This window comes from Apostichopus japonicus, chromosome 16 (genome assembly GCF_037975245.1).
Source record: "Apostichopus japonicus isolate 1M-3 chromosome 16, ASM3797524v1, whole genome shotgun sequence".
In the NCBI taxonomy this organism is placed as follows: domain Eukaryota; kingdom Metazoa; phylum Echinodermata; class Holothuroidea; order Aspidochirotida; family Stichopodidae; genus Apostichopus; species Apostichopus japonicus.
The window spans coordinates 25,403,310-25,426,660 of record NC_092576.1 but is presented as its reverse complement, the minus strand read 5'-3'; the positions used below and the strand labels follow the sequence as shown (position 1 = coordinate 25,426,660).

General features: G+C 36.2%; 1 protein-coding gene and 1 long non-coding RNA gene across 11 annotated transcripts in view; one reads left to right on the top strand and one right to left on the bottom strand.

The window, feature by feature from the left end:
• The window catches only part of LOC139982453 (uncharacterized), a 564,762-nt gene that overhangs the window by 240,911 nt on the left and 300,500 nt on the right, over positions 1 to 23,351 (bottom strand). For 3 of the 10 annotated variants that reach the window (XM_071995336.1, XM_071995341.1, XM_071995346.1), the window contains one exon: positions 21,085 to 21,302. The exons of 4 other annotated variants lie outside the window; for them this stretch is intronic. In XM_071995336.1, the coding sequence (XP_071851437.1) occupies positions 21,085 to 21,302 (218 nt within the window). Of the gene's footprint in view, positions 1 to 15,196; positions 15,317 to 17,756; positions 17,810 to 18,207; positions 18,285 to 21,084; positions 21,303 to 23,351 lie in introns of all 10 variants that reach the window. 3 more of the 10 variants (XM_071995343.1, XM_071995340.1, XM_071995342.1) reach the window with 2 other exon arrangements.
• On the top strand, positions 1,709 to 13,405 carry LOC139982471 (uncharacterized). Its single transcript, XR_011798190.1, has 3 exons — positions 1,709 to 7,133; positions 10,279 to 10,428; positions 11,280 to 13,405. It is a non-coding gene; the product is annotated as an uncharacterized lncRNA (long non-coding RNA).

Sequence of the window (23,351 nt, the reverse complement as noted above, 5' to 3'; positions counted from 1 at the left end):
TATGTTTACTTTTATTTGCAAAATACATCCATCTGACGCATTTGTTTAATTCCATAAACTCTCCAGCGATTTAAATAGACATGCATATATTAGTAATTTTACCTTAATTGAAGAGCATTTCCTGGTGCAATACAATATCTTACCTTTCACCACTGGTGTATAAGAATATGCTCAATACAACCCGAATTACATTTTTACAAATTACGGCTGCATTTTTAGATTAAAGCACAACTTGACGAGTCATATCATTTTCCAGTACGTAAATATGTAGGCAAAGGTCTAATACAGTAATTGTCATGTGTGGGCAGTATAGCTTATTACTGTGTATTTCTCTCAGACTCGTTATATTGTGAAAAGTTGATAAGGTATGAATCTAATCGGTTTACAAATTTCTCCTCGCAAGTGTATATATCCTATTAGTAGTACTGTAGGCCTACTTGTTCCACAGACCTATTTAATTTAGCCATATAAAGTGTACGTTACTTTCTCCTTGGCCAGAATGAAACTGCAGAGCAAGGCGATGCAGTAAGAAGCAGCCGACGCTCGCCCACAATTCTCACGTTGACAGCCCGCCACAGAGGAAAACATCTACCGAGAATTCATCACACACTCGGCCTAGAATAGTGTGGAGTAACGAGTTGTTCTCTGCTACACTGATTTTAGTATACATTTTTTTAACTTTGGTTATTTTTATTTGATTTGTATGCAAACATTTGTGCAGAATTTATGTTGAATTTATTATGAAGCCACGTAAGTTAATATGTGATTAAGTTTACACAGCATCTAAACAAGACGTGCACTAACGATTAACGTTGCTAAATTGTGTCATCGCTCACCGAAGAATGTTCGTGTAACTAATTAAGCCCGAGACTTATCTACTCCTCCTGATTATTGCAATCATATTTTTATCAGTCTAGATTAGGTCAATGGTGCTTAAGTGCCGATCTTCAAGTTATCTATAAACAATCAGTTTTGCCTAGGCCTAATGAGACTTTCGCACTAGTCTATATTAAAAATAGAAGCTGCCTCTTATCATGTGTGCAATCGGTCGCTTACCTTGATATCTAACAATAATGGATATGCCAAGCATAATTATTGTATAACGCGCACCTAGGCCCACTGATGCTAGGCCCACTCTTGGTTCCTTCTTCTAACATAAACGTTACACTAAACCGGCGCTACAAATAGGCCTAGACCCTATACAAGACGTTTCGCATTTAAAAGCAACTTGAACTAACGTTGACCGTTAACATAAAGCACCTCATTGTCGTAAAAGGAATCATTTCATACCACAAGGGTGTTCCGTGCCGAATGAATTAGTCAGGAAGAACAAATAAATCAACCTTGTCAACATCTGCACAGGCTACACTGCATTTTAAGTTAACCGAAAATATATTTATAGAAATGATATTGTATCCCTATAAGATTTTCGCTATATTTAATCTCAGTTATGGTTCAGTACATTTCTACGTGTATGCAATTGCTCCTGTCATTACAATCATGTATGTATGCACAGCGTTCTGTGTAGGCCTTAAGTTTAACTTACATGACAGCTAACTTTAAGTTTAAGCGGTTGCCGTAGGGTCTACAAAATTAAATACAAACAAATAATAAAATCGACAATTACAGTAGAACGCGGTGACACAAGTTCCTATCCATAATTCTGACAACAGTTTACACAAGTTCAAGCTTTACATGCACTTACCTGCATAGGCTATTCAGTGACAACCAACAATGGATGTGACCGGCTTGAACGCATCGCTAGCTATCGTATCGTGTAGAAACTCAATAGAAAATGATATAATGTGATCACAGACAAATAGTAAGAACAGTTACACACACACGTAGCGTCAATTGCGCGGTCTACTACAGTATAGCAATGACATTCCGCCTTGGGAAGGTGTATTATCTTTGTCTGTAGTAACCTTGACATTCTTACGTAGAAAACATGGCGTAATGAAGGCAATTTGTGGTTTTCAATAAGCGGGGGGGGGGGGGAGGGGAGGGGGTGTATACAGTGAAGAGTACGGAATACATGATTATGCATGTAGTTCGTATATGTGTATGCTCGGGGAGGGGTTAGTTCTGCATGACTATACTGGGTGTATTTGTCCGGGGCGGGGAATGCTTTTAGGGCAGTCAGTTTTATATTCGCCGCCTTCAGAAAAAAACACGATAAGATCAAATAATTATTACATGACAGGATGGAAAATCTTGTTTTGGTAGAGGAAGTGCAGAGCGACCATTTGTTATAGCCGAGTCGAAACTTGTTGTAATAACAGTTGGTGTCTTTCTCAACGTTCATAACTTTAACAAATTTTATTTAAAAGTGTCATATTATATTATAAGTTTACATATTACAATTTGGCGGTGCCGGTTGTTAGGAAAGCCACAGTACAGGAACTAGCTAATGTGCTACAAGGATATGAACACCGGCTTCATAAACTTTGAATTATTTGGGCTGAAGAATTGAGCATAGCCTAACCCTTGCCCCTCCCTACCACGGGATACTAGGATAATTCCTTACTTCGGTCGGGTCCATACGGAGACTATCTTGATTGTATTTGTATTTCTTGGTATATAAGGACAGTTATACTACTATCACAATGTGATTGCGAAGTAAGTACTAAAATGTTGAAACTTAGAATTCGGTGAGATTGCTGAGCAGCGTCTGTGCATACGTTCTTTAGGTCATTCCTCCACTGATAGCGTATGTATGGCAAGCCGTTTTAATATTACTTCACAATTCCACTTAAGTGGAATACATTTCAATTAAGTGGAATTGAATTCCACTTAAGTAAAATGTTTTCCACTTAAGTGAAATGCATTCCACTTAATTGAAATTGAATTCCACTTAAGTGAAATGTACATCACATAAGTGGAAATTAATTCCATTTAAGTGTAACGTTTTTCACTTAAGTGGAATTGCGAGGAAAATGGAAAACCAGCTTGTCATACGTATGAAACCTGAACAAGGAAAAGTTCAGCCATATGCGTACATAAGAACCATTATGAATCTGGAGCGCATTACTGAATGGAGGGCGCAGTTCTAAAATAACGCAAGTGGAATGTTTGATGTTTTCACACATGTCAAACATGTTTGCAAAGGTTTAGCAGTACTTTTTTCCCGTTATTAATAATAGCGATTCGAGAAGCGATCGATGGTGAAAATTAAGTTAACATGTAGAAACAATCGACGGAATCTGCCAATTAGTTAATTCAGGGCTACAATTTATACGACCTGTTCCTTCCTAAATGCTATACTGAAATATGAATCCTTAGCCACAGCCAGGTTAAGATGTACAAACCAAGGAGGGAAACCATTAAGCATATATGCCTATTCAGGCGAACAAAGAGGAACCGCGTGAAGACTTACTCTGAAGTAGGCATAACATATATTCAGTGTGTGAATGTATATTTTTAACATATCGAAGTAGTTATTGGTTAAGCGCCCTCAAAAAAGCTCTGCCCAATTAAGATTGTAGACTTAGCCTTATTTAAATTCACTGTGCTATCCAGATAGACTGCGTAAATACCCATTGATAACTAACCGTGTGTATATCGTCATCAGCACATACTTGGGAAGGATTACGTCACAAAGAGCATTCTAGTTTCAAGCAGTACAAATTAAATAGACATTATTTTTCTGACAAGGGGATTTCCAATGAGGGGATAGTGCAAGGGTCTCGTTCCACAGTTGATAGTGCGCCGATAGTGGTACCGCCAATTACTCTGTGTAAGTGGTAGATGTTGTCTATCTGTACGTCATTATATCTAAATTTACATTTGCCCGTTATATCTTAACGTAGAGTACAAAAGAAAGCAGACTGTAACGGCTGCTATTTATATCGTAAGACTCCTTGTTAACTACTGGGGCAGGGGCCTGTACCAAGTTTATTCCGGAAGGGCGGGGGGGGGGGGTTATCGGTGTTAATATCCCCATCCCGAGGGCAGAAAAAAATCAAGGGCTTTCAAAATCACTCTCCTGTACATAGAGATTGTTGAACTTATATTGTACAGTACATAAATAAACTACACGTATGTGTGGTACAATCGAAACCATTGAAACTTCTTCAACATTACTTCAAAGGTGTAAATATAATATTGGCATCTTTTATGAGGTCCTAAATCTACAAAATAATACATTGAATCCCGCTACCTTTGATTTTGCTCCGTACAAGTAATGTAAATTACTTTAAAGCGCACCAACGTTGGACCTTTTCACACATGGTTACGGCATGGTACATCATAGTATCTTTCAATCTCGCAATTAATTAATTTTTAATGAACGGTTTCGGTCGTATTTAGATTAAATAAATACATTTTCATGCTTAGTGGATAGCTACTCCCATAGTATTAAGCGATCATCGGCGCATTCTAAATAAATTGTCAGAATTCATTTTAATAGTTTTAAGAGATGTCACATCGAAAACAGCACACTCGGATACACCCATAACATACTAAAATTATATGCATGTGTACTTTGAAGGCACCGACGGAGACAGGTTGGACTAGGGTGCACTGTGGGAGCAACGTATCCTAAACTCGTGCGCAATTTAAAATAATGCAAATATAATGCTTTGCTTTTAAAGCAAATATTTTGCGTTCTCCTTCAAATTGTGTATTTCACAAAATCTCCCTGCCCCTGTGGTGCACTGGCCATTCCACAAGCTCAATACCAGTGAGTTATAAACATTAAAATAATAAAGGATTCAGCGATATTTCTCTGACGCAAATTAATCTAACAGAGGGCGCAATTCTGTATAGCAAAAAGTGAAAATGTTCGATACTTTTGATGTTTCACACTAGACAAACATATCAGTTTTGGTTTAGCAGTACTTTTCTTCTCTGAAGAGAGGTTGGAATATGGAGCATTGTGGGAGGATTATAATGACATGTACAATTAACAATCACGCAATCTAACGATATAGTTGTCAAAACAACTCATTTGCATGCAACTTTAAAGAGGCATAATTTGCAGACACAACACATAGTTGCGATTCGTTTTCATAATGGATATATTCTAATATGTTGTGAGGTTATATTTGTACTTCTTTCATCAGACGATGGGGGGGGGGGGGGGGCGAGTCGGAGAATTTTTGGCATCGGATCACCTCTGAACTGACAAGGTTATACTGCTATCATGAGAGACTTTCTACTAAATGCATACGAGTAAGAATCATTGTAGAATACCTTTTGAATAAAATGCTTTCACTGTACCCGACAACTGCCACCCCACCCACTCCCCTTGCTATTTGCAACACTTTGCACGTCTCACCGAAGCGCTATATAGCGAGTTGCCCTTCTCGGTTCATATTCAAGCTCAGAACTGTTTATAACGCCAAATAGGTACTGATACACAGCACATAGTTCTCCTTTGTTGTGTATGTAATTTCTTTCGTGTTGCCGCCTCTCATTGGCAGAGACTTTTTATAAGGTAGTCTATGGAAATTATGGATTTCCTTCTTGTGCAAACATGTAAGATTGTTGAACTACTCAGTGGATAATTACTTCATAGCGGGGAGTCATCATTAGCCTCCTTATTGGTAATGACTAGTGTTTACACGGGTCCAAAAATCGGGAACCGGGTACCCGAGGGCCGTTACCCGTCGGGGGAATAAATAATACTTTCTTCCACATGGTAGCCTAACACCACACTAAGTCAATGAGAAATCTAGCTAAGCCTAACCATCTGTTTATTTGCTGCAGTTGTGACGCAGTTATAAGACATCCATGGAATACTCTCGTTATTGCTGTTATCTTCGAACACATGGTAGCCTAACAACACACTAAGTCAATGGGAAATCTGCCTAACCATCGGTTTGCATTTTTTTTTAAACAATCACACTTTGCGTAGGATTCGGGTATTAAATTAGGAACCGGGTAGTATTACGTCGGGCGGGTACTTTCGTTATTGCTGTTATCTTTGACCACATTGTAGCCTAACACCACACAAAGTCAATGGGAAATCTGCCTAACCGTCGGTTTGCCATTTTTTTTTTTTCTTAAATCACACTTATCGTAGGATTCGGGTAATAAATTAGGAACCTGGTAGGATCGCGTCGGGCGGGTACCCGGGTACCCGGATAACCCGTGCAAACACTAATAATGACCAACACATACACAAACACAAACAAGCGACTGGAATATTCTGCTGCCCTCTGTCAAAAAAATACGCAAGCATATTCTTTTTTTCAAAACCGTTAACGTTTGAATGTGATGTTGCTACAGCCGCTATACGCACTGTTCGGGGATCGCGCATAAGACTGTTTCAGGTCGCGTTGCTTCCTTCAGCAGGAAGTGCTACTGACCATAATAGGAAGATTTACTACAAGTGTCGACATAACGAATAGAGTTACTAAATGAAACAGTATAGTTGATTATTATTTGAAAATTTAATAAGATTAAAGTCATTACGTCGTTTCTCGGAGGGTGGAATGCAATAATAAAACATGTAATTAAGCAAACTGTTTGATTACTAACCTCAATATGTTTGTGACTGAGTTTCTGGTCAAAGTAGCAAACCTAAGTATTATAGTGTTATTACAGTTTACTTGCAATATGAGGTCAAACCAAGTGTTGATACATACACATTTATATGCCCCATTAGTAATTGTATGCAATGAAACACATCGCAAGTGAAAGTGCTAACCATTCCAATTATTTCCTGCATAGTTAATCGAGCGCGTAGTCAATTAGGCCGCTATTAAAAGCACACTCTCAGCTAGGAAATTTTTAGAGGGCGGGCCAATTTCATATGTTTCGATGGTTCACCGTTAATCACGTGACACGGTATTTGTAATATACTGCCAGTGTACAGTGTACCTTGTATGTAGATATACGTAATATATAGCACAGTTTCATGCAGTGGTAGCATAGCACACATAACGTGTATATTGCGGCCGCGTCGCCGCGCTGTTGAGGTGGAAGGCACAGGTTGCTTTATTGTGGGTCCCAATGCCAAAAGCAGTGGGCGACAAAACGGACATGAAATGAAAAGTGTACTTGAGCTGGTGCTACGTACGTGGACTGGGTCTCCAAAAACGATCTACTGGAACAGAGATTGGGGATCGACAAAATGACCAATGCTACCTTCGCGGAGCATTTACTGGCATGGCAGATCATACGAGAAGGTAGGCAGCAAATTATGCTAACGACTAACGTTATATATTTACTATTTAGGCTACTGCATACTGTTTTCCGGCCGAAGTGTTCGGTCTGCAGTAGGCTTCATTGTTATATTGTTCAATATATCATGCTAGCTAGGCCTACTACCTGCTACTACGAGTACTACAAACTAAGGCAACTAATACACCGAGAGACATACAGTAGGCTAGTACAGTAGTAGTATAGTCAGTTTTGCGAAGTTTGGAACACTGCGAAGTTCGGACACCCCTAAGAAATACGCGATTTCACGACGAGACAACCTACAGCAAGAGCCAATTGCACGAAAAACTACGAAGCTACAGTTATTTTCTCCCCAAAATGACCCAACCATATCAAGTATAGTTTCAGGTGATTTATACCATGAGATATAGTTTTGGGGTGTTTTAAGGCTTAGGTGTCCGAACTCCACAGTGTCCATGCTACTGCAGTGCAGGCTGCTGTACAAACTGTAGCCTAGCCTAGGCCGAACATTTCATGAAGTGTTATTTATGCTTTTCTACTTATATTCGCCTACTAAGCATGATCAGTATGGAAGTGTGCGGTATCATGTGTTTGGTTTATGATTCGGTAGCTTTGCAAATATGAATAGGACTTAGCCTACATTAGTGTAATATGGATTTTGTAGGGAGATCTAGCCACAAGAAAGTTAAAACTCGAAAGAAATGCAACTTCTCATGAGCGGAGCAATAGCAAAAGTAGGACTACTGTAGCCTACAGTAGCTCCAGGCCCAGATTTATGAAATTATGCACCATGGAGGGCCTGCCTCAATTTGATGGTTATTCCTGTCAAGAGCATTTTTGATATGGGCATTTTTATTTTGTAACTGTAAGTCTAGTATGCAATGAGATACGTGAGGGACGGGCCTATACGCAATAAAGTAACTGTTTTCATTTCCTACTCTACTTTACCAGCACAATTATAGAGTTCCTAGCAACAAATAAATTAGTCTGACAACTTGAAAATTTACTGCATATTTGCATGCATGGTCATTCTCAGTTATAGACTACTAATTTGTGTAGCCATTTCAGTTTTGTCTTTTTTGTGTGTCTGAGAATGGGTTCTTAAGTGGTGAAATAACCTCGAATCTGCTGAGCAACTCCAAGATGAATTAAGGTACTAAGGCATTGAGTTCTTTTACTTTTTTAAGTCTAATATGCATAGGCTATAGGATATTTACTTTGCTTCACTTGTTTGTCAATCCGCATAGCCACTTTAGCTGTGGATGATTCGCCAAAGAAAAAATGTACGCATTAATTTAAAGGCTGTGGCTATTCTTACAACTAGTCGTAACAATTATTTATAAACTATTCTTACGATATCGGCGAATTCATGCGCAGTAAAGTAAATAAAGCAACTGCCCATGTAGTAGGGGTAAACCTAACCCTAACCCCTAACCCAACCCTTAACAGGAAAATATTGTTACTCCTAGTCGTAAAAAGAGTACTCCTAGTCGTAAAAATAGCCACGTTAAAGCAACTGTGCATGCGTAAAAGGGAATTATTGTTACGACTAGTCGTAAGAATAGCCACTTTGTAATTTAAACTCTTTCACCCAAATTAGAGTTTGCCTATAATACACCCAACTTGGTATAGTAACTTAACAAAACAGTAGCGGCTTTTCCTGTAACTGTAGTGTAAAGTGATAACTGATATTACTAAGTTTTCCAAATTAATTCAAAACTCAAAAGCCTTTTCAGAAAGAAGCTACACTAGCTCTACAGGCTCCTTTGTTGAATTAGTGAAGGATAGTAGATATTGTTCACATGTTTATGCGTTCATAACATGATAGTTTGCTATCATCATTGTTTAATCATAAAATCAAGGACAACATAAACAAATCAATGTCACCAATAATTGTGAATGCCACCATTTTATGTTCGACAAAATTTATCACATTTAATTTAAAGGATACACCATGCATGGCACATTGACGGACACTGAAGCACATATTGTAGTTGTTATAACGCACCAAATATGTGCTTCATCGGAAATGACGCACCATTCCGGGGGTCGTTGAGTCCGTCTTACAATAATTGATCATTTCATCATGATATAGAAATTAAAGACATTTGCCAAAATATAACAACATCATAGGCTTCATACTGTAGCTCTACACATAATCTGATCATGCAGTTCTAAAAATTATAAAAAATGAAAATGATACTACTGATTTGTGAAAGAACTAGAATGGTCACCCATTAAATACCATACCATGTTTCTATACTGTAGTATATATCTTTTAAACACTTCATTGTTTAGGGCACACCTGTAGAATATTCCGTAATTTTTAGTCTTGGAAATAAGCAAAGCCTGGCTATATTTTTGAAAGCAATTATGCATCCCTGAACATGATGAAATTTGGTGACATATTAGCGTATGAGCAAGCCTACTGGGACATTGCCATTGTAAAATCAAACGTTATGACATTTAGTGTATGTAAGGTATTAGTAGATGAGTTATAATACTGCAGGTGTATACTACTAACATAATTAGGTTTGCACTGTATTAGTAAATGGACCATTCTTGAATACTTGCAGAGTTGACACTACACATACTGTAAATCATAAAGCAGATGTGATGAATTTATGCTGCCAATAGCAAAGTTCTGTATTAACTAGTAGTGTTATTACTGTTCTGTGTTTGCAAAATTGATTTGAATTTTTGACTATTTAGTGAAGGGCAAAATGTGGTATTCAGTAATTTATGTTGGAAGTTATATAATTCACGATTTTAGGGATTTGCTCACACTGGGCAGCTACTGTACGCCCAGCAGTTCTGAATGCCGCCCCGCACAAACAGTATTTAACCTTTTTCGCCCAACACTTTTTGATGATAATTTAATAAGTTTTACCATAACCAAAATCTGGGAGAATGTACAGTATGGCACAGAATAGGAATATAGCACCACCTAAGCATACTTAATGTGCAAAATTTGTCCATGGGGGGGCTACCCCACCAATGAAATCCCTCTCCCAGGGTGTGGATCACACTACCGCCCAATCTGCCTGGCACTCAAATATTCATGAGCACTTCCCTGCTATGCGTACAGTATGCATTCTGATATACAGTATTATTAACTTTGCACATCCCGGTATTATTTGTCTTTTTCAGTTGAAGGTGTGTGCCCAATTAAGAAACTCGAGAGGTTGGTATCCGTACTGATCAACCAGAAAAGATAACACCAGTTCCTCAATGAAAGGCCATGCCCAACAGAGGCTGATGCAGCAATGCACTCCAGCAGCTATACCCCAGTGGAGACTGGTAATTTTTTGATGTACATACTGTAACCATTCCATGCTGTAAATAAGTCTACATTTTAACTAGGTCTGCAGTCTACTACTGTAAGACTGTATATGACTAACCAGATTTAGGACATTTGACACATTTATTCATGTATTGTATTGTTTTATTAATGACATAGACATGTGGTGCTAAATATGGTGCTAATACAGCCACTGGAGGTCTGTAAATGTGAGGGACCCAAAAATGTCCAAACCCCACAAGTTAATGATAACAGTACCTGTAGTATTTTTCCTTATCTCTGAAAAATGAAGACATTTACTAATCTTGTAGAATGTGCTACCTACCTGTTTGAAGCAGTTTGTGTTCAAAAATTGCACATTTAATCTTTTCTCTTTATGTTTTCTTTTTATGTTTCATGATGATGTGGCATCATTTGTACATACAGAACTGCTTAAAGATAGTTACTCTTAACTGTCTATACTGTAGTTGTCATCTGATCAGGTTGTCATGTGCATATAGTTTCATATCAGCAAAGATATTGACATTTTTGGCAAATTTTGAGTGTGAGCTATATTTCTAGTTTAACGTGTTAGGGGCATCATTAAGGGGTCTACTTTCATCCAGATTTGAACAATAATTTTTAGTTATTACAATAAGTGCAAGTTACAATCTCAGTGAATAAACAAACATAACATTTATGCTGGCTCCAACCCAGTTACCTTGGCTATGAGCCAGAATGTCTCTTTTGCAATTAAAATCAAATAAATCATATCTTGGAAAATCATTTGAACAGGTATATCTCTGTGACACTTCTGTCCTCACACAATGCCATAAATATGTCTTTTTTCCATTTTCATTTCACATTACAGATGTACAGAACATCCTTTAGAGGAACAGTACAGCACAGCATAGCGTTATGGCATGATGGATGTTTTGCAAGCAGATATAAGGGTTGGAACTGGAAGTATTTGTGTTGGATTGTTTCATTAATAAATGTGTGCTTCTCTACTTTACGTAAGATGATTGTCATATTTCTTGTTCTCCAGTGAAAGCTATGGATTTGCATAGTGAACGTTGTTAACATGGATACGGACAATTTTGAAATAACTGATGTCAAAGCAGTTTCTCAGCTTATTTAAATACCATACATCAAGGACACAAGAGTGGACAATGGGAGTAACAAGTATCCAGAATGTAAATATCACAAGGCTTCAAGACAATTGAACAAACTGTACCATAACAGACAACAACAAACATGGTGTCTCAGTAAAATGAAGTAACTAAGCTAGTGCAAAGTATCATAAGAATTTATCTTCTCCATGGTGTCAAACATTGATTGTTGCATTCAGTGCATTATGTATACTTCTCCATTCTGTAGTATTTAGCATTGATTTGCATGTTCATTCATAGTGTAAGTAAAGTACATAATTAATGTCATCAAAGTTACAACTGTGTCATATTAAATAAGTAAATGATTGAAATATTGGTTTCACTACATACTTGATTGTACACTATTTGGCTTTCCATGATAGCAATATCTGAACTTTTTAATTACTGTAGCTTGTTCAGTCATACCAGTAGTACTAATGCGACATTGATCTTGGGTTATTTATTGTTGGTACAGAATAACTTGTCTTTATTTTGTATTGTGTGAGATCAATTTAACATAACATATTTTGTGATGTCTTAGAGTGTTGAATAGGTACTCTAACTTGCAGCTAGTAGTGATAAAACAGTTCATTCAGTGCTCTCGTGATAACCCCAGTCGGGACCAGTGGCAGATGGAGATAGTGGCAGATGGAGATGTTTGAAATGCAGGGGACATTATAGGGTCTTTTGAAGTTTTGGCAAAAGTTCTTTTGCATGTAAAGCTGCTATACTTACTGTATCATGGAGAAGTTCCACAATGGAGGCATGGCGTCTCCTAGCCTTATTTGGGTATATGTCCTTGCATTCCGTATTTGGAACACTGCCCTACTATTGTTTGTATTGCTTATTCTAAAGTTAGGTAAGTCAGTATTGTAACATGTTTTTATTTTTAACACATTGATTGCATCTGTACAGTTCTTACATTGAGTTCAACTATATACAATATCCATGAGCAGGGAAAACTTACCACTATCTCACTTGCATTTCTTAATGTTCAAGTGACCATATTTATACTTTAACCAAAGCATTTCTTCCATATTAGATAGTGTTTATCCAGAGTAGGTTACAGGATATTTTCAAGGTGGGCTATGTTGTATTGTCCCAAATTTAGCATGCTATAATTGCTAGAATATTTAATATGTTCCTAGAGGTATTTACTTTCCAAATTGTTCTAAGGCATTCTAATTGAAAGCATAAGATGCCTGAATGTCCCAGTGAGGTAAATTTCCTGGAAGGTGGTAATAAAACCAGTTTCAAAACTTTGACCAAAGGTAACCATATTTGAATATCTGGTTCATTTGGGGCCAATACAGCATACTCTGGCCGAGAGTTGGCGTGGAAGCCACCATATGTTTGTAGTAATGCAGTAAAATGTAGTAAAGGCAGCTGGAGGAGTCCAGTTTACCCCTGTGCCGAAGGTCATTCATCTTTAGGTTTTTTTTTAGAACACTTTAACCTTCCCAACCACAGAGCTCCCAACTGACCCACAATTTGCAGGTTGGACCCGCATTCTAACACCCAAAGCCCCTGATCCGCTCAAGCATCCCAAAAACCTGCATTGTAATTGACAAGTATACATAAAAAAAATTGCATCAAATTTGGACTTAGCAATCATATTTCTTTAGCATTTAGCATAATAGAGTATAAAACCTCCTTTACATCATCATTTGAACCTCAAATTAGGCTATATTTCATTTCATTGGGGCGAGCAGCGAACATTTTCATGCCACGTGCAAGAATGAATTATCACCTACTACTCAATTTATTGATGTTACACACAAAAAAATGCATATTTCTCAGAAAATTGTGGGTGACAAAAGCCATTCTAGGTGCCACCAGTTTACATGTAGGCATCACCATGATTCAAAAAAATATAAAAAGGGGAGGGAGACACCCCCCCATATACCCCTCCCCCAGGACGGCAATTCGTGGCATGGACCAGCATTTGCCTTCTCAAGAGTTGGGAGCTATGCAACGATACCATTAACGACATGTCTCTAAAGGCCCATGGGATTGAATCCTTAGGTAGCCGTCCTGAGCTAGTGCGAATCAGCAGAGAGAGGTTGTGGATGCTACGCCTCCGCACCATTCAACCTCATGGGCTCAACATTCAGGAAGGACATGACTAACTTTTCTTCATTCCCCTCCTCCCCTTGCCCCCCTCCCCCATTACTCCTCTTCTCATAGCTTTTTCCACCTTTTTTTTTTCTCCACACTTTTCTGTCGTTGTCCTTCTCCAGTTTATTCCCTACCCCTTCCCTTAATCCTCTCTTTGTCCCTCCACTGTTTATCTCCTACCTATCCTCTTCCCCTGTTGGTTTTTATCTTTCATTCTTCTCTCCATCCCTTGTCTACTAATCCCCTTACATCTATCTCTTAGTGTTCACCATGCTCATTAACCTGTCTGTATTATGTGCGTGTTTTTCTACACGGGCTCTCTAGTGGATAAGCTGTTTGCTCACTGTTTAATTTTATTTTGAACATTAAGTATTGAAGAACGTTAGGCCAGAAGCAAATCGTTTCGTCAAATAACAGTGCGAAGCGGCACACATTCAATCACATGTTTATAGAGAATTACACCACGAAACTATTCGCATTTTACTTCTTCAGCAATTTCTCCAACAAATATCGGCAGCACGAGATCATACGGGCCCATATGACTTTCCATAACAACTACCTGCTGCTACCAGCTGGTATAGCGTTTTCCCAGCAGTACAATATGCACTGTTCCATATAGCAAATCGAAAAATTGCGTAACTCGAATAGCACACAGTACAATTACACAGTGTGACTATAGGTTACGCAACACTGAGAGGCAGATTAGAATCTCGGAAATCTGATACCTTCGCGGTAACGGTACCCATTTGCGTATGCTGTTTATAGCTAAGGATGAGAATGCCATATTAAAGAAATGAAATGTTGCCGCTGTGAGAAGAGGGCAGCATTGTTTTTATTTTTTAATCGGGGAATACGTTGAGACAAGATTTTTGATTTTAGCAATTTCCTAGCTGAGAGTGTGCCTTTAAACAAATGTATTTTAACGTAGAACAACTGCGCTAAGGCGTAATATAACACAGTTTGTGAAACACGAAGCTAACTTTTTAACCTTCAGTACATGCAAACCGCGAATTAATGTCGTCGGACTTCTAATATTTCAATATTTGCAGCAACTTACATGTTAATTAGACATATTCTTTGCATAATTAAGTAATGAAATCCCATTACCCATATAATCCACAAAAATGATTTAACACCTTCACTAAGAATTACAAACTAGACAGTGTCCCAATAAATGTCAATTGTAAAGAAAACAGTTATAACGTGTAATTGTACAAAAAAAAAGTTAAGTAATGGATATCAAATCATTATACTCACCGTTAAAGACAGGTATTCCTTGTTAACGTTCTTCAATTAAAGACTGCATTTAATCGTTATTATACGACAAATTGTTAAGGCTAATTTACGGTACAATGGTACTTTTACGTTCAAAACGACCTGATATTTATACAGAAACTGCTTTGAATGTACATTTAACGATAAAGGCACTTGCTCTATAACGTATTGTTGCTACTTTACCGATATCACACAGGCCTAATTGTTATAATGAACGAACGGCGTGTCACGGTTACTGACTTACGTCATGCTGAGATGCGTTCTCCAGAAGCTGTATAGTACATCTCTGTAGTAATTCACTGTTATCGCTGCGAATAGCCACGAGCTCTGTGCATATACGCTTGACTGTATCTACATCATCAACCTGATATTATAACAGAAAGGTAATGTCAGTTGTAATAAAATAAAATGATAATATGGTTCACATTATTAGCTGCATTTTGGTTTGCGTGACTTTAGATCGTTACTTCAAATATATCGGGAAAAAAGATCTAATACCTCTCGACAGATATCTCTAAGAGAAGATATGTCAAGTAAAGGATAACAGAGAGGAAATATTCAATCGTTTCATATAACTTTAATTTCCAAGCCATTTGTTTTAGACATTTGTTTTTATATTTTCTTTAAAGTATAGCAAAAACAGAAGTTCAATAAAACTACACTGAGTCTCAAAGCCTAATTTGATTGCTTTATGGTTTAGTGGTATCAGAATGTAATATGTACAAACAGAGAAATTACAATATTTATTGCTTTTAAATTTATTCTCGATCAGAAATGTCGTGATGTACTTAGATGAAAGTATTGCTACGATATTAAGCCGCAATTTGAAGAACTTAAAACGACCATTGCCTTCTTTTTATGGCTAATGTTGTATTTAAATTCAGCTTTTTTTGGGTTTTGTTGCCAACTTCTTTGTTTTTCATTGTTTAGCTTTTTTTTTATTAATTGAAATGTTTTAAAGATGATTCCGTTCATATATTTGCTATGATCAGATAACCAAACATTAAATATACTTTGAATGTTACAATCGGTAACCAGCTCAATGAACTGTATTGTTGAGTAGTAAAAACGGCATCTAAATCTACACAAAACAAAACAAAAAAACAAAACTCAAACGACATAATACATATTTTGTCCCACGTCTGTATAACGTGTCCCTACCGACGTGTACATGACCGTGTTCCCTGTAATTCCCGCTGTTTCTACAATATGTGGAACACGTTATAACAACTGCTCTTACTTTTTAGTATGATGTTCTTTTCTGTTTATGCGGTAATGGATGAATGTGTGGCAAATCAAAACATTCAATTTCGGCAACTGCAACACACCTGTATCCTCCAAAGCAGAAAAAACTCTATATTTTGCAACAGCTAGACGGTTGGGACCAGGTTTTTTTTTTTTTGGGGGGGGGTGTATGTTTAACATTCTTTTCTACGTACATCTGAATTGAACGAGCGCCACATTCGTCAGTTTAAGCAGCTTATTTTGTTTGGTCGTCAAATTTTACAATCCTGTCGGGATGTATGATTACACTTTATTGATCAAGATAATATACTGTTCCACATGTTTGAAACAAATTAATTCTCATAAAGGCTAACATACTATTCTACGAAAAAAATGGAGTGTAAATAATACGTCATCATTATTTTTTAAAGGAATTGAGGATAATATCTTTCTATAATCACTTTGAAAATAAAGTAAATACTAGTTCCTGTTATCTGCAGAACTGCTTAATATGGAAAATAAAAGAAAGCAAATCGAAAAACGTCTTAGCACAGTATTTGAGAGAGGAAGCATGTCTGTTTACTAACAGTCTCCGAATATGCAGGGAACACTTACTCTTTTAAACTAGACATAATGTAGGGAGAATATTGTTGCAGTTGAATGGTTGTACAACAATTTTATGTTGTGTTTCTCAAAATGTATTATGTATTGGTTAGGTACCGTAACCAATCCATGTCCCAAAGGAAAATGTCTGGCGTCATCTGAACATGGCATACCAGTTATTTGTTGCAAATATTTACATCGTGTATATAGAGTTATTGTTTTGCTGTTATACCAATATTCAACGCTCGGGTATTGCCATATCCGGGTGTGAGTGTTGGATCAAATTAATAGTTATGGAACCACTATTTTTCGAACTCTTTGTACGAACAATTTTGACTGAACAGAATATGCCGCTCCTAAGTATGCTACATTATTGTGTGAATAAGTACGGCAATGAGTAGTCAGAAGGAAATGTATGGTATGTCCTTGATTTATTCGTCATAAAATATATCCATATGAATGACAATGAAAACAAGCTGACGTCATTTTTTCTGTAAAGACTGATTACAATTTCAAAGGGCGTTGGAATCGTCCAATCTTTCAAGTGGCCATTACATGTAAGCAATTTTAGACTTCTTTGTCGGTATTGTTTACACGATGGAAATAATATTAACGTATACAAGCACGTTACAGTTAATGTAAATGTTAAAGAGATTGTAATGAAATGGAATGTGTATATCGTTCTTTATGTTGGTAAAAAATGGAAAATATGAGTTTGGTATTGTATGTATCATTTAGATATTTATATTAACAGCTTAGAAAATTTCACATTGCATATAAAATGATATATATCTTAATGTAAACAACAGTCCATCAGAATTCCAAATTAAGTATTTGACTTTCCACCATTGTTTCATTATGCTCTATAAGGTGATGTAAAAAACTTTCAAGCTAGTATTCAATTTTGTTTTTATCCCAAATGGTTTCATACCCATTAAAGTATCTGTGGAAATAAGTAACCTACGAACAAAACATACCTTCCATGCACCGGATTGAAGATTCAGACTGTAACCGTAGTTCCTCCACGACACTAAGATGACAGAAATACAAACGTGTGCAAGAGAATAAACAATCCTAATATAATTCATCTACAGAGAAGAACAGATTACATATGTTGGTGGAACTGACATATTTAATTCATTCAGTTTCGTCTTCTATATATATATATATATATATATATATATATATATATATATATATATATATATATATATATATATATATATATATATATATATCCAATTATATAAATCCAATTTTTAGATGATACGAAAATTAATTTACCAAATCACATCCTGCAACTTGTAATATCTGATTCAATTGTGTACGCTCTAAAATTAATACAATCATTTAATGAATACCATATGAGAAAACCTGATAAACTGAAATACTAATTGAACACTGACTAACTTGACGATACACGTATACCTTTAATTTCTCTAAATTTCATCACGACGGGAATTGATTCTGGTGCAAAGGAGGGAGGCAGCAAACAATTATCAAACCTTTTAAGTAGAAATGAAGAAGAAAAAGGAGAAATGTATTGTAAATTAATACAGTAATCTAGCAAAGTAAATAACATTACAACCTTTATTGTATAAATGTCGGAAAAACCGCCAAAAAGACAAATAGACTATTTTTTTTACTGTTCATAGTATATCATGAATAACCTCAAACGTGTAATTTGATGAAGAATTCTAACTACTAAATTTCTTCTTATCTACTGACAGACGGAGGTCGTAGATAAATATTTTTCAAAAACATTGAGCTATAATGAATTAAACCCGTTTGTGACCGGGAAATCTTTATAGACAGCGGGGTTGTAATTAACTAAGATCAGAAACAAGGATTAGAAACAAGGTAGAAATCATGGAATTCTTAATCGTATTATTTTTTTATGAGATGCAATTAATATATTTGATAATATAACATTATATTGCTATTTCAGAATGCCAGTTCCGCTACAAAATCGTAATTATAGTAAGTTATCTTCACTCCCGTAAGGATGGATAACAGTTCCTTTACATGTGTTGAGTAAACGTTGGTTTACCTCTGACGCAGTTGGTTAGAACTCTATTTTTCAGCTCCGTTTGTTATTATACATTGTTGTATTGAAATGTATATGTTTTATGTCAAATCACGTATCTGAGTGCAGCGTATTCACGTTTTAAACCTACTTGTGTACCCATGAGAACGAATGTTATTACATTGATGTCAACTTACACCTTTTAAACAAGTAGGTGCTACGTCAAAATCACAGTGTCAGTAAAAAACAAAAACGTCTAACAGAAAGTCAATAATACACCAATAAGACTAGAAGAGAATGCATTGATTAGCCTGAATTTCTCTGAAATATTCGTAAATGGTCGACAACTTTATCTTGACAACTCAAAATAACAGTCATAATAGAAAGAAGTATGATTTTGAAAAACTTTTTTTTCAGCTAGAACAGTCAAAATTGCGATATGTCAACATTCCTGGAAAAGTTTAGAACATTTGAAAAACATATAAGTTGAAGCTCTGATAATCGCCGTAAAGTGGAGAATAAAGTTGAATATAGAGTTAATGAATAAAAAAAGAGATTTACATTCTCCGATTTGGGCCACGGTAGCATCTACAAGAAAATAACACTGTAATAGGGAAGGCCACGGGGGCTTTGTACACCATCACGTTTTACAAGCACCATTCTCACAGGGGGGGGGGGGTGATATCTAATACACCACGGGTAAACGAAATCTGTTTAGTATCCGGATGAAGCATATTGCTATAAGACCCAAATAGATGGTGGAATAATAGCAAAACCGACAACACAAAATGTGTAAATAAATACAAAATGACACGCTTCCTCTAATTTACCCGTCTGACATCTTTGAAATTAATTTCAGATCAGTCGATCTGCTTTTGCCTCTTGCTCGATCTATTAAAATTAACACGTTGATTGAGCTATGACAACCGCATTATATTGCGATGCGTTATATGAAGTTATGTCGGCCTCAAGTGATCAGAGAACACACCTCTAACACGTGTCTGTATTTGATATGTCGATGCTTGTGCGAAGAACATATTTTCCGATATTATGCGGAGTCTACACTGGACTTGTTCAGTACTTTATTTTCACCTTGCGTCATATTCACATGGAGGGTGCATTGCATGATAATTACAACGCATATACTACCATTCAGTATGACATTAGCAACATGCACACACGATCATGCTGCTCTGTTTCTTACTAGTTCAATATGGCATACTTTAATCAAATCATGCGGTTAGCAAATAAATATAAGCCGTTTAGCGCATGGCTTTGTATGTAATTGTAGTGATTTGTTTAATGTATTAAACACGTTCTCCCAAATTACAGAAGGAAGGTAAAAAACTAACAAGAACCTCATGTCAGGGCAGGCAAGTACTTCTATGCCTGCCTACATTGATTACAAACGCAGAGGATATTGCTTGTACTCTACACTTGTGTACACGAATGTTCTGTCCGCTGTTCCCTGCATCTGTCACTACAACTCGAGGAAAATGTATTTTTCAGATATATCACAATGTGTTCAGTATCTATATACTTTTTTTTTTACCACGCGGAAGCTCACATTCGTCTGTTTTTATTTATTTTAATATACAGAGTATGACAATATATCATAGACACATCATCCTGGTGCTTAAATTCGACCTCGTACGATATAACGAGCATTAGTCTAAACGTTGGGTAAGTAGTGTTTGTCATTCAATAAATAGCTTTGCAGATAACGGCAGTCTGTAGTTAATTGATCTCAAATAATGTTCTTTTGAATTATCTAGAACAGATGAATGACCGATGAGTACTTCTCATCATAACGATAATTTATTTATTTCAAATATGGAAAGATACATTTTAGTATGCATGAATACAGTAGACACTGCATTATCGTATGTGAGTACACCGTTGATTGTCATTTACGGACACAAAGCTTATCCCATTATAATTACAAAGATGTCAACATCATGTTTATAGTTCTACGTCGTCTATAGAATCAAAAGGAATAGTCTCATATATTAGGTTGAACACAGTTTATGGGAGCAAATCATATATAAATATACCTATTACGTTTTATTGCGATAAAAAAGTGACCTTCCACTAAATAAAAAGTTTTAACTAGTACAAAAACATGAAACTTCAACGGTTATTACCGATATTATTATAAATATATTTGTTGAAAACATGCACTGAAAGGTAAATTATTCCGTTGTTTTGTTTGCTATCAATTTTGTTGTCATGTTTAAACATTCAGAAGTGGGAAATCGTAACCATTACATTATACTCACGACAGATCCTTTAAATGTCCAGAACGTAGCCCATAACGGAATATCATCGTAACGTCTTCCTCTGTAAGTATCCTAGGCTCCTTATTTACTTGCTCTGTCTCTATGTGTATCTTCTCTACCGTCAACAATTGATTCAATCTGAGTCCAGAGTGAAGTACAATAACATCTTTCTCACACTCCTTGAAAGATTTGTTAAGGCATACGCTGGTGATGGGAATCTGACGGAAAACGAAACAAACTATTAGTTTTAGCATGGATTTAAAGCATGGACATTCAAACTCTCTGCTCAATACACGTTAGTAATCCACTTGATCAATTAGTTGATTGGGTCTTTGATATCTCTCAATTTCAGGGCTCCGAAAAACTTGGAGTGTAAAAATATTGTCGATTTGAAAGGGACATAAAAGAGTGCTTATGTTTCATTGGTGCAAATACGTACACAGTTGGTTAACAGTAACCTGTGACGAGTGCAATAACTCTAATGACATGTAAGCCATACTTTTAAGATTATCATCAAAAGACATTGTTTTAAATATTACAATGATATGATTTATTTAAGTACTTATATTAATTATGAAAACAATCAAAAGTAGATTCCTATAGAGAGTTGTGGTGATAGGTAGAAGGAAGCATTTAAGAGGAGACGGAGATAGAGAGATCTGGGAGGGTTCGGAGAAGAGGAGAGCTACATAATATATATATACTTTTATGTCAGGAACTTTAAGTTCCGTTACATTTGTTTACTTTCCAAATCCGACCGCTATCTGACACAAAGTCCCATAATATGTTTAATGCCATAAACTGTTTATAGTAATCTTTTTGCGAAGTAATCGCCTTTAGAAACCGTATTCCTTCCTTTTATTAAATTCCACTACGCTATACATTGTTTGAAGGGAGAAACGGATACCTTATCCTTTTATAATTCAAATATTCTATAAAGTCAGTCAAAGAGCAACATCTTAACAGCATACCATTTTCATTAACGGAACGCATTATTTTGGTTATAGTACTTAAAACCCGGGGGAGAGAAAACTTGTATTCGTTTATCTTGAAATAAGACTGAACCAACTTTGAATGTGATGAAGACATCGTCGACGCTACTTACTGGAAGTGGAGAGGAATGAGTTGAAACATACAATTGTGTCACCAGACCCATTTTTATAAGTACTTGTTTATTCCAAATCAAAGTATATTATTTTATCACAAATTCCACTGGTCACTCAGATGAAACTGTAGCCCCCACATAACCCCTCCCCTCACACCAGGACTGCACAGAACAACAGTTTCATATATAACAGTATTTATCTTAGTCTGCACATATATAAAAAAAAATGTACTTTAACTCAATTAAAGTACAATGTCAGAATTGGAGAAATCATACAAATTCATCAACCTATATACAGTATAGTGAACCATTGGTTCCCAAATGATGTGACCAGAATCCTTCATCATGTTTTTTTTTAAGGCTCCATTCTATTTCAGGACTGCATCATTATAATTATGTTAATTAAATACAGCGGACTGTGGATTGCTAGCAATATTATAAAAAAAGTTTGATTGAAGAATCACTAATTGTCTCAATTTCAAGTTAATCTTTGTTTATATTTTAATTATTTTGGTATTAGTTGAGTAAATTCACCGTGGGAAGCATTTATGATATTTTAAGTTCAATTTTTTGCAACTATTGTAGCGTACCATATTTTCATAATAGCTGTGTATTTTTATGTGTTTGACAATGTTACATGACATAATTATGCTACTTGATGATATTGTAAATAAATAATAACATTATAACTGATGACCAAATGCATTTGTTTCTTCTCATCATCAGGAAAACTTCAATTATTCAGTCCTGAGATCAGAATTTTTAAAGATTTGCCAGTTTCATGCAGACTGCAGGTCTTGAAAGAAGTGTGAGCACTTAACATGAGCAGGGTAATGACTGCTTGGTCCACCACTTGATTCCATCCAACCACCCAATCATCCACCTCCTTCATGATAATGTATGTGTTAAAAGTGGATATTTTTACTCCATAATTTACCAGATGATCCCTCAATGATAATTTCCCCATCGAAGAGTCCCACATTCAGCAACATCCCACTCCCCTCATTAATTCTAATTACTGCAAAACAAGATATAATATATGAAAAACCTAATTTAGAATACTTCTGAATGTCGTTTCTTAGAATAAGGGATTGTGTGAGACCTCTTTGTTCAGTGTTTCTATAATTTTAGCATCATCTCTACAAATTGTACCATAATTGTA